The sequence below is a fragment of the Gouania willdenowi genome, chromosome 19, assembly GCF_900634775.1.
Source record: "Gouania willdenowi chromosome 19, fGouWil2.1, whole genome shotgun sequence".
Classification (NCBI taxonomy): domain Eukaryota; kingdom Metazoa; phylum Chordata; class Actinopteri; order Blenniiformes; family Gobiesocidae; genus Gouania; species Gouania willdenowi.
In genome coordinates, this window is record NC_041062.1 from 21,162,209 (window position 1) to 21,181,031 (window position 18,823).

General features: G+C 37.8%; 1 protein-coding gene across 1 annotated transcript in view; it reads right to left on the minus strand.

Annotated features, from left to right (window-relative positions):
• Positions 1-18,499, minus strand: part of jmjd1cb (jumonji domain containing 1Cb) — a 144,986-nt gene extending 126,487 nt beyond the window's left edge. The window contains exon 1 of the mRNA XM_028475532.1: positions 18,129-18,499. Coding sequence (XP_028331333.1) covers positions 18,129-18,284 — 156 coding nt within the window. The 5' untranslated portion in view covers positions 18,285-18,499. The remainder of the gene's footprint in view (positions 1-18,128) is intronic.
• Positions 18,500-18,823: the final 324 nt, after the last annotated feature.

Here is an 18,823-nt window from a genome sequence, read left to right on the forward strand (position 1 = left end):
ATTTGACCCGTTTAGACCTGTATTTGTTGACTTGTAGACTTAGCTGATGGACGAAAAAAGCAATCATATGACTAATATACCCTGTTACGTGTAATTTAGTGCAAAGCAGCAATCAAAGTCTGAGATTGAGCTTGTTTAAAACATTCTATGTAAGATGGTTTGGATAAGTCAAACCATTCAATTCAAGAAAATGTGAATGGCACATAGTGCTGGGGGAACATCAATCATAACAACAGGGGTAGGGGAAAAAAAACTAATTAATAAATAAGAAATTAACCAGGGGAAATAAAGGTCAAAAATGGTGCAGGTAAATTAAAATAAAATTTGAGGGGTAATGGTACATAGTAGGAATGAACAGATTTTTTTAAAAAATCCCACCAACACAATAATCAATATTTTTCTACTTGAACTTTCTAAAACTGATGACCAAATAACCCATATTTAACCCTAATTTCATCGGTAAAAACTAATTATTTCTAAATATATTAAATGATGCCTTTGAGTATCTTTATGACAAATTACAAAGCAGATGTACAGCATTATATTTTATGAACAAAATGCTGAACAGTGTTTTTCATCCGTTATTTGTGTGGTCTTTTTAGTACAATCGTTAGCAGAGTGTATGTTACAGAACTTATAAACTAATCAATGTTTATACGTTTACAATTGCTTCCTTGAGTGCTTCATTTGATTGTATGGTGTCACGACCCAGACTGCAGTGCGCTCACATGACCCTTACATGTTGTAGGAAGTATAGGCACTTCTGCAGACGGTTCACCCAAATCAAAGTAATTTAACCAAAATATAAACCACTCACTTTCACCAACACAAAGACAGACATACAGACAGCACCAGAACTGACAGGATGCCTATTGTCACTCACAGACTTCTAGAAGTGCACCACTACAAACGCAATGACAGGGCATTAATGTTTTTACAGTAAACTAACAACCCAAAAGGCAAAAAAAAATTGTGATTTTTTATTATGTCTACTTCTGTCATAAATAGGAGTGTGACAATATCTCGATACAGTGCTATATCGCGATATGTTTTCGCACAATCGATATGCTCGCGCTAAGTATCTTTTTTTTTTATTTATTTATTTTTTTTCTTTCAAAACTTTTTCTGCTTTTTCACTAAAATGTGCAGGTACGTCTTCACAATAATGGTGTCACTGTTTGTTGAAGGAACCAATATATTGTTTACTGGAATATTGCACTATAATGGTGTCACTGGTAAGAAAGACCCTATTTTTTGTTTACAGAAAGCACTATTGGAAATAGTTATTAGTTTACATTGGTATGTTGACACTTATTTAGAGAAATATAAAATTAAATTTTATTTTTTCACTGAATCTTCATTTTTTCTTGTTATGTCAGATTATCGTAGATTAATATCAGACCAATATACCGATAATAGCAGTATCGTCATATCGTGAGATAATCGTTATTGTGAGCTTTGTTTCGTGTATCGTATCGTGAGGTACCCAGAGGTTCCCACTCCTAGTCATAAAGGATAACTGATGTTTATTTTAGAACAGGTAGATATGTAACTTGCATCTTAGATAGCCATGTTTTTTAGGCCGAGCTACTGGACTCAAAACGTCACTCACTTTGTTGTTACTCTTCTTGTTGTTGTTGTGTACAGTAGTTAAAACTGCTACTCGGGCTGAAATTTGGTAGGTATAATCTATGGATATGTACGCATTGACGCTCGGAGCCCGATTTTAGATTTGGTGGTACCGAATCATTGGCACATACCAATATATAAATGGGGCCCATTACTCCATATGTGCCACGGGGGCGCCAGGGGCCCCAATTTTAAATGACTACTCCTTAGTCAATGCTCGTTGATTCAAGCTGTAAATTGACATGGATATTAAATGAGTGGATGTGAAGAGCCTCTCTGAGACCTTTTTGAAAGGGGGGGGACAGGAGCCCACCCCCTTTTCCGGTAATCTCTAAATTTATCGGAACATACGTAGTCATGTGATACATAATTTTAAAAGGCAATTCAACATAGATTACGATTTTACGTCGCACAATTTGATTTGTTTTACTCGGTGGAACCGGGTCATTTGACTGAATTCTCAGAATCGTGGTACGTGCTATTCGGCGTGGAGACATTCTGCGGGCCCAGCCGTAGTTCATCAGAACTTGTTTAATTAGATGCTTTGGTCAAAAATTACTGTCATGTCATGATAATAATTCATGTACTGAAAACTTAATGGGAGGATAACTAACAAATAGCCTCAAAAAGTGAGGAAAATTTTAGAGAAATTTGAGAAGAATGTAAAGGAGCTGCAACATTTAGCCTGCACACAAGCAAAGTGTAACTTAACCTTAGTATTAATAGTCAGATTAAAAAAAAAAAAAAACAATGTTTCTCATTACAAGGGCCTTATCATAAAAACAATAAAATGAACTATGTTAGACTATAAACTAGGGCTGCAGTAAACCGTTATGTAATCCATTAATTTATCTATTTTTAAATCGATTAATCATGAAAGAGAAATCACACGTTTAGTAGTCTTTATGCTTCTCGTACTTATTCCACAAAACATAGAAGAATTGAAAGAAATAAACTCACATACTGTAACTGTTTAAATGGGCATCACTTCAATAATGGCCTAATAAGCCAAACTGCTTAAATAAATACAACTACAGTGTTTCAACAAACAATTTCAACAACAAACAATAACATTTTATGATTTAGTATTTTGGTTCAAAAGTAAAGACAAAACAAATACAATTTCCTTAAATATGAAGCAAAATAAGAGAACATTATTGTATTTTATAACTAATACTGCTTAGAGTTAATACTGTATAGTGTTAATAGTTTCTATGTCTTTATTATTACTTATTATGAAATATTTAAAATTAGAAGAAGGCACAGGTGATTTTGTCTCTTTACTTATAGTCGCTTTAGTTTTATTTGAAATTAAACAAAAAACGTATAATATTAGACCCAAATAAGTGTTTTGCAAAGAAAAATATAGACCTGACCTGCGGTTACCCTTTGATGAGTCCGCTGTGTTAAATAGATCCCCCAGTCGTGCTGCGGCTGGACAAAGTGCCACTAAGAATTGCTAAAACTGCTTTGGACTTAGACCCATACCGTAATAATAATCATTTTTCAATAGAGATTTTGTTTTTATATCAGTCCTTTGATGTCTCGTAACCCACTCCCTCCTGCTGGTCTCCATTATCCTCTACTATAAATATTTATTTTTGTGTATTTATTTAAACATATTGATGTGTCTGATTCATGCCTGTACATGTGCTGAACAAAATATTTTAAACTTTGGTTTTGAAATTAATCCAAACCAATAAGTGAAAAATATAAATAGAATGTATGTTTTCAATCAAGAACTCCATTTTGCTGTAGATACGAGAAATCTTAAGTAAAACATTTCAATATTTAAACATGTCCACTTGGATGAATGAATGGTTCTATTGGTATTCAGATGCTGCCGTCTCCATTTCTTTAAGGGAACAAAATGTTCTCATCTTGTTTGATATTCAGCTGCAGACACTGTCGGCTCTGTTTGGCTGTGCACTGCTGCTAGAAAGCCATCATGTTGATCAAATGAATGAGAGGACAGCATCAGTGGGTCAGCCAGTGTGAGAACAGCAGGTCACCTGACATTGACATCTCATTCTTCATTTAAAGGCAGCGCTCCTAACAAATGGACACACGAGCGCAACAGCTGACCTCTCCAAAACAAATGTTTTTTTCACATTGAACAAGCATAACTTCCTCATTGCAAGTAACACCATGAAAGCTTTACTCGCATGCTTTGGGAAAACAATTCAGTTAAATGCTCAGGCTGGAGTTTATATTAGCACCGTTTAGAAAATACTAAAGTACAGCTCTGTGGAAAGGGCATAAGAACATTTAGACCTGCTCAAAGGGGATTTCATCACAGCAGCCAAAACACACTGGCTGTCCTTAATGTTGATGGATATAACAGAAGTCAAAGACACTGAAGAACACTTTAACACAGACATTCTGCCACAGCTGGTTTCTCATTCTACTGTTTACTGTTTAACAAAGCTCAGCTAACTTCAAACATGAACATGGTTAGACTAGTTGTTGCACTTTAATATACATAGATTTGTAATATTTTGCAAGGAAAAACAAATAAGTCCCACCTAGTCATCAGTTGCAGGTTTGAATTTATATTTAATTCCAATCTGGCAACTGATGACTTTTTCCTGGACTGTAGTTGGCAAGTACAGGGGAGAGTTGACCTGCCCCCTTGGGCTGAAATTTGAGTGGTGGAAGTAGTGCTGGGAGATATATAGGGCTGGGCGATATATCAAGACTCAAGATATATTGTGTTTGGTATATTATAGCTTTTTTGTTTGTATCAAAATACTTGTTTTAAGAGTCGCTGTAGTTCAGTACTTCTCAGAAGAGCATGAAAAGCACAGTTTGATGGATTACTGAGTGTGTTCTTACCCAGACCTCCCCCTAAACAAGTCACACTACAGAACCCACTCACACATGCTGTCCCTTAGAGGAGGAAAAGCCCAAAGAGGCAAGTTTTGTGTAGCTGTTTGTAAATGTGCTTGTGTGACATTTTGATCCAGTACATTAAACCCTGAATTGTTTTTCTGGTCAGACTTTATTTGAATTTAAATTATCGAGATTTATGTTATATATCAGCATTTTGAGGTTTTGGTCTATATCGCCCAGCCCTAGATAAAAGCACCAAAACAGATGGAGGTGGAAAAGAACCTTTAATCCTCCAATACAACTAGAAGTGTGCAAATACATCGATTGTTAAATTCATTGTGAAGCGACGTGACGATTCATTAACGATTCATAAATGTTAGAAAACTATCGTTTTTCTTCAAACTAAATGACAGGAACACAACAGATGCTCGCGAAACCAAAGTTCAAGTTGCGGATGCCGCTCGGACACCTGAAGGAACAGACCAGGTGAAGACTGTGATAGCTTCCACTACAGTTACTGAGCGTGAGATTCACTCATCTGGATTAAAAGCTAGCGTTTGAAAGAAATTAAGTGCTGTATCCTATGATTTTAAAGTTGGCCAACAGGCATCTGTGTAGAGTGTCTCCGAGGAGAGAGAACGTTCTCTACAGCAGGAGACACAGTAACTGCACTGCAAAGCATGTTGACCAGCTCCTTTTCTTACAAAAGAACTTTAAAGTTTAAAATCCTGAGACGGATGACAGCACTGATGATGAGTAGCTGCACATTTGCCTCTGCACTTACTTGCCCTGGCATGCTTTAATAATTCATTGTTCTTTTATCCATCCACCGTTTATTTAAAAACCCAAATTCCACAAGTACTATGAGAGCTGATGTTGTAGGTTTTATGCTTTTAAAGCTGCTTTTACTGTGGATAGCAAAATGTTTAGTTTCTTGTGGGACTTATGCAGCTCATTGAGGATTTTGTTGAGAAGTCTTTATCGTTTCTATCGTGGGATGACATATTCATACCGATAAGAAGGTTTTTGACAATATATCGTCAACAATAACATATTGCACATTCTTAGCAGTCACCACCCAACACACTTTCTAAACTATAGCATCTTGCCTCGATTTTTCTTTTCTCTCTGTTTTAGAAAATGTGGAAATTTTACTAAATACAATGATATTATAACAAGAAAATTAAATAAGTAATAATCACGTTTCACAAAGGTGTGTAAGAAATGCAAATTGACTAGAAGATTACAATATCCTTTAGCAGACACTTATCTATAACAACGTATACCATGAGCAGTTAGGGTTAAGGCTCAACATTCCACAGTGATGACCCAGGTTGGATTAGAACTGGTGGCCCACCGATAATAAGCCTGCTTCCTTAACCGTTACGCCACCACCCCAAAACAATCTGACATGTGGGTTGAGTATATTTTTGGATGCTGACATGCACACAACCATCTATTCACATTCAGTGGTTGCATGAAGTATTAAGGATAATATCAAGTGAGTAATATCCCGCTGGAGAGTTTTATGATAAAACATTATTTGGGTTGTTTAAGATTAAACTAGTGATAGATCACCTAGATTGTCATATATCATAAAGGAAATGTGTATTCCGCTTTTAACCCCTCCCTGAGGATCAGCCACAGTGCAGCACCTGGGGAGGAGTGAGGTTGAAAGGACTTCCAACAATGAAACGAACATATCTGTGTAAATAAAATGGAATGTAAACTCTATCGTTACTGAGCTTTGAACTATTAGCAACAACTGGAATAAGGATAAAAAATAAAAATAATGTGACTCATTAACTAGCTAATATTGAACTTCACAGTATTATAATATAAATTAAGTTAGTTTGAGCCCGAGGAGGTTCCCTGTAGAGAAACTCAGCAGCATTTTCTTAGCATGGACTAATGTTTTCCCAGAGTTTTCTGGGAAACCAACCTGCCTATAGGGGTCCTTATGGCATGCGCCTGAATCTGTTGGGGGGATGGGTACATAATCCAAACAATCCAGCCAACCTATCAAGGCTTCAGGTTACATTTTGTTTCCTTAGGCACAAAAAACAAACCACTAGCACTATGGATCCCGTTACTGTGGTGCCTCAACAACACACTATGTTCAAGCCTGCAGCTCAATGTGCTTGTTACAACTTGATAGACAAACACATATGAAGTCACTAATTCAAAGCTAATTTCTAGGGCTGCAACGACTCCTAAAGCTCCTTGAATACCTCGATTACAAAATCTGATTGTTGTATTTTCTCTGCCTTGAAGCTTCATCTATTTATTTATCTATTACCATTAGTGGTGTAACAGTACATCAATCCACATCGATTGATTAATTAATTAACAATCCAATTACATCGATGCACAATGAAAACATCGATAAACATCATCATCTTACATTACAGGTTGAATTGGGCCCAAAAAATCCAGCCCAACCCGGGCCCGCGGGCATAAAGCCCGACCAATTAGAGCCTGACCCATTAACTTAAATTGTAGGCCCGAGCCCAAAGCAAGCCCGACATAAATTATTATTATATCGAACGTATTGCTGCTGGGAGATTAGTAGTTCTGTGCCTCACGTAACTAGGAAATGGGGGCGCACGCACAACAGCTCAGCCCAAAAGGTATAGCAATGATGTGACTCAAGCAGTTATCACAGTTTTACAGGCTTTAATGGAGGTCGTAGTAAGATGCCAAAAAATAAACAATCAAACACACAAAGACGAACCAACTTACACCGTCATACACTCACACTACCGTGGGAACAGTCTTTTCCCCGCTTACGCCCACCCTTTCCCCAGCCAATCAACACTCAGAACACATGTAAACAAAGACACACATTGGCAGAGAAAGCTGTACTTAACCATGATGCTTTCTCGGCCATGGGAAATCTCAACATCAGTTAACCACTGAATACACGCAAGTGGAACATAACCAGAACATAGAACCGTGGGCTGGGTGATTTTCCCTAAAAAAAAATTCCAATTTTTTTAAAGAAAAATTTTAGTTTCGATTCGATTTTTGTTTTTTCAATACACTATAAATGACTGCAGACATCATATATATTATAAAAACTGCAACTTTATTGCTGTGACTCAATAGTTAAAATGCATAGAACAAATCCAAAATAAAAAGTAAATGAGGCTCTGTCATTCAACAATTTCAAGCTTTAACCCAGGTTTAAGCAAAAGTGCAACAACAACTTCACAGTAGCTTAAATTTTCTGATTAAGAAATCAAATAACTCCATATTTTATAACATTTAACATTACAATTAAAAAAATGATGAACTCTTCCCATAGCATCTCAGCATAGTGCGAATAAAACGTTAAACATGCCTGTGGTGGGGATTTTTTTTTTTTTTTTAAACTCGATTTTGCAAAAATAAAAAGTTTTATAAACAAAAATCGATAAATCGTTTAAATCAATTTTTATCCCAGGCATAATAGAACGCAGTCCATTACAGCATTGCAGACCAGACCGGGTGGCCCGTGCGAGGAGCGCAGACCTGACTGAAGCATGCAATCATATTTGTTCCCTGCGCTCCAGCAGCAAATGAGGAATGAGCAAAATCAGCTGAACAACAAAACGCAACGCCATCAATATCCCGTCCCACTACTAGCAGAAATCACTTTAGAAATTATACCACAACAATACAGAAGTTTTTGTGTGTATACATTAATGTAATAGATATTTTTTAAAATAAAAAAAATAATATCTTGAAGCCTGACCCTAACCCAACTCTAATACGCGACATCTCGGACAGTCACTCAAACTGAGATCTGATACTTTGAGTATTCGGTCCGTGCTCGTAAATGGATGGGTTGATGATTTATACTAACTCCCCACAACAAACAGCGTCTGTTCATGTAAATAAACAGGACTACTGAATATGTCTGGAAGTCCACTTGAGATATTTAATATTACCTCATTCAGTGCCTGCCATTTTCAGATCTTCAGTTTCAGAGCAAAAAGCTGAGAAAACTCCTGTCAGTGACTTTAAAGCAACTTTTTTTGCTTTAGTGACAACTTCAACATCTGAACATTGTTTCCTTATATTAAAAAAAAAAAAAAAACACAGACCGGGCTTTTGATGGCAAAATTATTATTATTTTGCTATCTGGGTCAGAGTTGAATGGATTTCTTACTGTATTTTGGCATTCCTCCAACTTTCTCTCTCGTCAGTCTGCACACACACAACTTCCTCTTCCTCCCAGACATACAGAGTGTCACTGCGTTCCCCGTTTTTTTTTATCGTACCATCGCCACACTATCCATGAGTTCCACACTTGCTCTGGTCGAGTGTGCACTGCTGTGCGCTGCTGGGAACGTCACCTCTCGTACGTAGCGGCATTTTCTGTCTTGTAAACGCCTTTCCTCCTCTCCCTCTTAGCTCTGCTGAGCATGGATGATTTCTTATCCAAAGGTGCGCTGCTATCTCCTACATGTCACCTATTATTTTGCTATCTGGCTCACAGGCTGGACGTTATTTGTACCCCCCTCCCCCTTCCTCCCCCCTCCTCCCAACACGCAGCGATGACCCGTTTATCCCGGTTAGTTGATGGTTTTATCTCACCATCGCAACATTATCAATAATCTACTCATGTCCATACATGTTCTGTGTAAGTATGTGGAGCTGTGAGCTGCTGGATACGTCACAATATCACTCCATAGCGCCATAATCTCCCTCGTTCCTGCTTCTTCCTCCTTCGCTAGGTAGCGTCAGTGGTTAATCTCTCACCTAAAAGTGCACTGCTGCCATCTTCAGGGCACGGTTGGTCACTACAACACCCAACGGCTTAGATATTGATGAGGGACCTCCGCCAGGGGGTTTTCTAGTAATCCCCGTGAAAAAACGCAAATGCGAGTTATCTCGTCAATGGCACTGAGCGTTTAGATTTGAAATGGCACTGAGTGAGTTAAAGAAGAAACAATTTGATCAAAACCATATATGTAGCAGTATTATCTGTGTACCCTTCGTTCTTTGGTAATTCTGTTTTAAAACCAAATCAAAACAAATAAATGTGATTATTTTTGTTTTACAAAAATTATTAATATGCTCGTAAAAAATAAGTTTTTATACTTAGTTATATAACAGTGTGGCATCATTAATATGTCAATGTTAAAATAATAATATTTACATGCTAGTGACACTGTTACAGTGAAATCAACTGTTTTTAAAGCCATATTTTTGTATTATTAAAAACATATTGCACCTTGGTAATTTTAATTAAACGACTAGATACTTTTTATTACTCACACAATTCAAAGTCTAACACTTTGTTAAATGTTACAGAATTATGTTAATACTGTTTATTTAATGTCTGATACATGAAAGACCTTAGAAATAAAATTCTCAAATTATATTTCAGTTGTTTTTTTGGGAGTTGATATACAAGTAAAAGATTGTGTGAGATGGGCATATCACATCACATCATGTCAATCGCAGGCTTGTGAATCCAATCGAAATCGTATCGTATTTTGTGATATCGGCAAACATCGTATCGCCATCCAAACACACTGACATCGTATCGTATCGTGATGAAGCTGGTGATTTATACCCCTAATGCCTGCATTTAGGGCTAACGACTATTTTAATAGTCGACAAGTCATCAATTATTGAAACAATTAATCAACTAATCGAATGACAAATTGTATAATAATTTCCTCTATGTTGCAACAATCTTTTAAATTTGGCTTGGGGCAAATTACGACAAATAAAAACAATTAATAAATAAAAGAATTCCCAACTTAAATTGTAAACAGGTTCCTTCAAAGCACAAAAGTAATTGAATACATCAACACTAAAATCTGCAACAGTAATAGCATTTACATATTAAACAAGGCTACAAAAGCTGCTGAATCAAAATATATTTTATGAATATAAATTTATGCATGTGGGTCATTCTATTTTTATGTTATTGTATGCAATTAATTTATTTCCTCCTTTGAAATAAAATAATTTTCTAAAAATATTTTGAAAAACATGAAAAGCTAAAATAACTCCAATAGTGTTTTTACTGTTTAATAAAAATCACTGCTGCTGAATCTTGTTTATTTTACATCTAAGAATGAGTTACATAAAGTTATGGTTGATAAATATCTCTTTGATTTTCTATAAATAAACCAGATCAGACTTGATGATTTAATCTTTAATTCATGAGAGCAGTAATAACAGAATATTTAGGTGTAATAATCACAATATTTACATTACTGTCTAATGGGGCCAACTTTGTATATTGCTTTTCACAGTCGGGACAGATGAATAGTGAGGTTAGTTTAATGCTAAAATTTATTTGTGTTATTATGTGTGTGTGTGTGTGTGTGGTGTCGACAGCGCGGAGCTCCCTGTAACAGCGCTCCAGAGAATAGTAAGTCGTTGACAAAAGCCTTAGAGGCAATTTTGGCCCGTGGAACAAGATTTTTAGGGGCATTCTTGTCTAAATTGAGAGACAAATGGCCCGTGTCCCGCTCTAATTTCCGACATGGGAATTTACAGTTTCTATTGTGGGATGACATTCTTACCAGTGGGAATGTTTTTGACAATATAACTCTCGATCATCACATTCATAACGTGCATACAGCTCTGAGCAAAGATATATAGAAGGCGAGATGATCCACAGCTTGAAAAAGACGGGTGATGACGTAACCGACAATTGCCGAAAATTACATTTGTCTGTGACTAATTCTGTTATCGATTTTTGTCAAAAATGACGACTAATTGTTGCACCCTTACTTGCAATGAAGGCTTAGGGTGACACTAATGCTGGGTGGGATCATTATCAGGGGACTGTTTTGCAGTTGCATTATACAAGTAAGTCCAAAAACTCACTTTCAGCTGTCGAATCAGAGGTTAGCCGCTGGTTAGTGGCTCTACACGGCAGAACCGGATGGTGTGATCCATGTGACTCAAAGTCTGTCACCCATTAGGTTGTGTGAGCACTGAGGTGACGTTTTACGTCTGTGTGTGATTAACAACAGCCATTATAAAGAAAAGTTACGTTAACAAACAACGTAAACATTGAAATAAAGCAGTGAATCCCACGTCCAACCAGAGTTCATTTGATTAATCAATCTTAAGTTAACAAAATACGAGGCAATTAATATTATTTTCCTTACTGGAATAATGAGTGCCACCGTGTTGTAAACAGCATCGTTTAGTGGATCATTGTTTAATACTAGTGAGGACGTTAAAGCTTTTAAAATATTCACTCCTAATGACTTTAAAATAGGTCATTCTAATCCAATTCACTGCAGTAATTAACCTAAAAAATTATTAGACAGTATTGAAAAATACTGCAATATACATTTTTTAGTTATGAACAAAACACTTCAGCCTCCATAGACGAAAATAACACTTCTGTCAGAAACAATGCTCCAAAGGGAATCGTCAAATAAACCCCCCAGAAACATAATTATTAATGATTCAAAATGACCCATAAACACAGTGAGTGTGGAAACGTTTGTGACGTGTATGTGTAAGAAGACTGGAACATTCAAGGTGTATGCTGTCAGTTATAAAAACAAAAAAATTTAAAATCGGTGATCGGACAGAAAATTGCAATCATGCACCCCTACGTACGACTGCTTGGTGTGACCCAATGCAGTTTTGTTTGGCTTCTCTCTAAAGCTGCTAGCTTGCTTACAAGTGACTGCTAACAAGCGCTGGGTTAAACACTCAGGACCCTGAAAGCCTGCTGCCTTTACAGAGATGCTGCAACAGTAGATGCTGGTGTTAATCAAACAGAAAATAATTGGAATGCAGATCTGTTTGTGGGAGAGTTTGCATAAAAATGTTTTGAATTTTCATCATCCCACCCATTATCACTGGCTTCAAAAAGTAAACAAACCAATTTGTTATGTTGTGAAATATAAACATTGAGTGAGTGCTCTACATTGCATGCTACAATACAGAATGCCACATGTAAAAAAAATGCATTGATTTTTGCTGACAGTAGAAAAGCTGGATCAATGCTTTTACACAGAAACATATCTATCACAAAACAATAAAATCAAATTTACATTGGAGCAACTAATACTGATTAGTGCTGCCACAGATGTCAATTTTTCTAACTTTGGAGAATTTCTAAATATTTTTAAGTCATTTGTGGCAGCACTATATTTTTATTTTAATGATTATTGCAGCGGACAAAATTATAACTGCTGGCCTACATCCGCGTTTACTTTTCGGCTTTGCAGTAGGGTTGGGCACCGAGAACCGGTTCCAAATAGGAACCGGTCCCTAATGTCCGGTTTCAGAACCGTTACGAAGATGTTTGCATTTCGATTCCTAAATGCCCGCAATAGTTTGTTTCCGTGACTTGCTCTGTTTGTTTACGCAGGGTTTGTATAAGATGCATTCAGAACGCGACTGCAGTGTGTGTGTGTGTGTGTGTCTGGCTATGGTTTCAGTTTGGACCGTGGAGCGGAAGGGAGATAGGAACTAATCACCGGTAAAAAGCCCAGTGGAACTCTGGAAGACAATCACTAGGAATAAATAGTTGTTACCTGGTAAAGACAGTAGCTCTAACAACAGATAACTGGTGATATTACAGCCTGTACATGAAGTACGGGGGCGCATTTACTCCGCCTCCGGGTCGTAGTGCCTGCCAGTCGATGAAGCCTGTTCCATTTACCGAGGTCCGTGTGTGTTTAATAAGTCCGTGTGTGTGTTTCCATGTGAAAGTCTGCATGTTTATGACTATAACACAGAAGACCACACATGAGAAATGTTTTCACCTTTATTTTGATTGTAGTTTTGAATCAGCATTCCTAGTGCCTGCCGTCCAGTGAAGCTTGTTCCATTTACCGAGGTCCGTGTGTGTTTAAAAAGTCTGTGTGAAATTCTGCATGTTTATGCTTCCGTCCATCCAATCTTCATTATATCCATGTCTTTAAAGGCTCTAATTAAATAGTGTTTGCTGGAGTCTGGGCCGCTGCCATCTTGGATTATGTCATCAGCGAGTCATCGCCGCAAGTCGCGCAAGTGCAGAATGACCCAAATAACTGTAAAGAGGTCTTATATTAATCTATTTTCTTTTTAAAGTGGTGATTTTTTTTGTTGCTTTAGACTCCAAGGTTCAAAACATAACTATTTTTATAGCTTCTGTTTCCACTGTATCCAGAATAATAATAATCTTTGTCAACAAGAACTGTTGATTGATTTGTCACATGACTGCTCCAGGGTTTGTTTGAGTTTGTTTCACATCTACCTGTAGCTCTTTGTTTTTTAGACTTGTTTGTAGTATTATTTCAGCAAGTTTCACTTTTACAGTTACAGTTGGGGACCTTTGTAATTGAATACCCTAGTTACAGTACAGCAACCAAATTAAACTATCAACTAAGTGAATTAATAAAAATGGCCTGTTTAAAGGCTTTTTCAAATTAAAAAATTATCGTGTGAAATCCGTGACCTTTTGACCTGCACAACTCAAAGAATCGGAATCGAGAATGGTTAAGAACAGGAATCAAAATTGAGAATCGGAGTCAGAATCATTAAAACGAAGCCCAACCCTACTTTGGAGCCACCAAACGTATCCTTTTTATAACAAACGACAAAGCCGTAATATAAACTATAATTATACTCTTCATAATAATAATAATAATAATGGCTTGGATTTATATAGCGCTTTGTTTGAGGACACTCAAAGCATGTTACAGAAACCATTATTCATTCACACTAGTCACTCAGTCAAACCAGTGGTGGTAAGCTACAATGTAGCCACAGCTGCCCTGGGGCATACTGACAGAGGCGTGGATGCCATTTCATGCCTAGGGCCCCTCTGACCATTTTTCAGTGTGCCTTCTCCTACAGCCTGAGCACAGAAAGCTTGATTTGACACATTCACTCAAATAGGGTTCAAAACATCAAGGCTCAATGAAGAAAAGTAATGAAATAAAACATATACAGTAGGTGGCAATATGCACCTATTCAAGTTGGTTGCAACAGGCTAATAACCAAGAAAGAAGAAGAAGAAAGCTGAAAGAATCCTTTAAATGGAAAATACTTATAATATATCTGCTATGGGTGGAAGGATATATCATGCGACAAGATACTACTATATCAAAATGTATCATCAATCATTAGGAATGTCACGATTCCAGATTTTCTTTGTACAATTACTGCTGAGAATGAATTGCGATTTTACAATTATTTTTGCATTATTTGATTTCACACAACCATGAATAAGTAAAATCACATAAACACTCCTTTTAGGTCTTGTATTTTTATCCATCTTCATCCTTGGGATGCTCTTCCAACAAAATAATATATTAGCAAAGTAAAATAATACATAGAGGGCCTTTTTATACTTTGGATTTTCCATTCATTAGCTCCTCTTTCAGTACTGCACCAATGTTTTGGGCTGTGTGTGATTCAATTATCACTCGTGTTTGGAGGACGTAGCTTTTCATTTCCCAATCATTGTCTCAATGGTGTGGGCTGTAAGTGTTATGTAGCTTTGAGCAGCACCTGAGAGAACAGGAAGGGTTAAGAGCATTGTTTCAGGCAGGTTGTTTTCTCGGTGCATCACTACATACAACCAACTTATGAGTTGACTGAGCATGTGCGTTGTCACCCATCTTATAGACAATGCAGCATCTGAGCTGCTACGGGATGCATCAGGGTCAAATGTCATAGCGCTGCTGTGCTTTTTTTTCTGATTACTTGATTTCATTTTGTGCACCTTTGAATTGTCAACAAAGAAGAGTGACGGACAAGATCAGCCCTGTGAAAGGATCGCGCACTGACACCAATGTTCACGTCACTCTTTGTGGATTTTTTATGTACCTCCATCGTCACTCTTCTTCTTAGATTTTTAACGGACTGTATTTATGTTGTGAGCGCACACAATTCTGTGTCCACCACCGCCCTGAAACGGACATAAGTGTCCGGTCTAGGACTCTCTCTTTTAACAAGCGTGCGCACACTAACAGCAGACGCTGCCCTTGCTTTCAGGGCCAATAGACTGGGAAAGAAGCCTGGCGCCCAGCCGCTCCCCTCCAACCGGGAGACATTTTCGCAGTGCGCGCATAGGTTTTCACCTTTGTGCACAAATGTGAGTGAAATAAAGTTGTGTCACGTAAAGCAAACAACTCTTTGGTGTAGACGATAAAACAATGCAATGGGAGCATACACAGAAAGTTTCATCGTGACAATTAATCAGCGAATTAAGACATTACAGTCGATCATATTAATTGCATAATATGCAAAATATGTGCTGATCCAATATAGTCGATGAGATCGGTGTAAAGCCTAATTTTATTTAAATTCTATCAGAAATGACTAACGGTCTTCAAAAATTACATGAGTTTTCAGTGACATCTTAAAATCAACCGATCTTAGCGCTGCGTCATGTTTGCATACAAAAAGTTAAACTTTTATTACTGACCTACAAACATGTTCGGCTTTACGTAACGTTACACGAATGCACTGCACAAAGTTCTTCCTGCTGATCACACAGCATGACAAGCATCCCGAACACACGCTACCATTTCATCTCTGCTACAGCCATCTAAGCGAGCATGTCTTTTTTAACTGCAGGAGACGTAATCAATGTCCAAAAGTCTCAATTGTTGCCAGAAAATGTAATATTATATAAAGAACGCCATGATGACATGATTTGGTTCTGATTTCAGATTGGCAAGCATTATTTGTTTCTGTTTTTACAAAAGACGGAAAGACTTTAATGTCAAATTCAAAACAGTCTTGTAAAACTGGCCTAGAGGTCTAGAGGCATAAAAAAGACCCAGTATGCTTGGGTTACACGATTTCATCTACTCTAGAAACAATCAGCCCAGTCTTTAACACAATACTTAGGGATGGAAACCTTTCACATTTAAACCGATACCCGGCCAGTACCTGGGTAGCAGTATCGGTACTCAACAATACAAATGTTCTGTACTTTTGTGTGTGTTTCTGTAGTAATACATGTTATTTTGTTTAATAATATCTCTTTTATTGTATTTATTTCTCAGCATATAGACTTTTACAGATATATCAAAACAACATCCAACTGTTTGTATTGCATAATTGCAGTGTTTTCTTCTTACTAAAAAAAAAAAAAATTCAAATCCAGCTCTAGGTACTCCTGTTCTTTTCCCCTCTGGAAAAATTGTGATGGAGGAGGTACATGGAAGGAAAATAAGTTTTAATTCAGTCAGTACCTTTAAAGTACTGAATTAGGTAGCCATCACTAATGCTAGTTAAACTCTTTCCTGGGGAGACTGGGCTCCAACATCTCGAATCAAATCACTTCTCCAATGGGAGCCATGTCAACAAAAAAATATCACCTAGTTGTTGTTACATTTTCAAAGAGGAAAAACAATATTAAATGCTGTAGTTTCACATGTAACTTTATTAGGAAGAAGTTGGTCTACAATACTGATATAGACAAATGCAGCAAATGCTCAACATAAACAAACTTTCAACGTGAGACGAAATTTAACAAACCCACAAGCTATGACAGAAGCTAGGACGGATATCCTAAAACCAAACTTTTGGTAAAGCTTGTGTGTAATGACCTCATTGACCTAGATTTTAGATCAAATAATAATAACACATCCAAAACAACCACATGCCTTACAAATGATGTCACACACGAAAGGTTGATGACAATAATTGCCAAAATAAATTACTATAAATGGTATCTGTGGGGTTAACTGCAGGGTTATGTCAGGTGTGTGAAGAGAATGAAGGCAAACAGGCCAGTGTGAGAAATTATTTCGCTATTTGCTGTCCATAGTACTACATTATGCCCTGTTTACAATGATGAAAACCAATCCAACTGTTAAAAACACATTCATCTGTCACTGTCTGCACTAGGCCATCGAGCTGTATGCAAAAACGCACTGAGGACGACTGTTAGCTTCTTAGGAGTGAACAAATTCTCTCCAACCATGCAAATTCTTTAAACATGTTTAAAGAAACTATGCAGAAAGCCTGATTTAGCGCTTTACAAGTCCTGGCAGGCTTACAGACCCATACTACAAGAGAATGGCCGACAAACACTGGCAGCTTTGTGTTTCACTCTTTGCTTAAATAAAGTGGACTGAAACCAGGAACAAGGAGAAATGGGGATTAGTTTAAATCTGGGCTTTAGTGGGGAGCAAACGTAGAGAGCACAGCTCACCTCCGTCAGATGATTTGCAGCACACAGCAGATTAAAGCGCTTTGAAATTCCAGCACATGTCAGTGAAGAATGACAGAAAAGTCCATGAACACAGCAGTGACCAACTGTTGTTCAACACTGAGCAAAGTGTCACTGCGAAAATACCCTATTTTCATCTCTGTAAATGCTTTACAAATTATATAACTTGAAATATTTGTGCGCGAACAGACAGACAGACAGACAGACAGACAAACAGACAGACAGACAGACAGACAGACAGAAAACCGTCTGAATCCGCACTGTTTGCCTTCCATGACCCTGGGACTGTGCCTCTAGTTAGACCACGTCCCTGTCTCTGTAGTAGACAAACCTGATCATAATGTGCATCCATCGCACTGATTATACCATGGACTCATACGTACAATGCTCACACACTCACAGCTGTCAGCACACATTCATTTCCGCCAGCCAAGCCTGCTGCTAGCCACCAACCAACCACACATTTCTTCATCTGCTTTGGCGTGCCACAAACCAAATGTGAGCTTTTCCTTACCGTCAGGTCCGGGTTGTCGTTGTCACGATGGTTGACGGCTCGTATAACCCCAGACCTCCAGGACAAACAACCAATGTCTCCGATTTCAGGCGGCCTGTCCCCGCTGACACAGAGGAACCGCTTCCCGACCAGCTCCGGCCGAGCTTCGACTGCCATAGCCCCTCTATGTGGTCGGACCCCCCACCCCCCCTCGAAAAACTTCCCAACCACGACGCCTTCACGGCCCTTTCATTTACGACATCAAACCAGCTTTAGAGAATCCAAAGGTGTGAAGAAAAGCAGGTAAATGTTGTTGTCCGCGCTGGTAAACAGACAAAGGCTGACCAGGTTAGCAGTGGAGCCGTCTCCACCCGCGCGAGCGTCCTCTCAGCGTGACCGCAGCACCGCCATCCATGCTGGTGTTTCTCCGCCCGATCCCAAGGCATACACACACACCGCAGCACAGCCATGTCCCTCCGCTTGGCCGCAACTCTCCCGGCACTATTTCTGCTTTTATTTTTTTTAAATAAAAAACATGTTTAACCCTTAGGGTGAGTAAAGTTTGGAAATTATTATGAGTTTAATAAGGTTCGTGTCTGGATTTATCTAGATAAAATCGAATTTGTTGAGGGCTAAAACATTCTTTTTGAGTTTCCGAGAGCTCTCTTGCTTTTCATTTTTTTCCTTTAACTAATTTGTTTTTATTTTTTTATTTT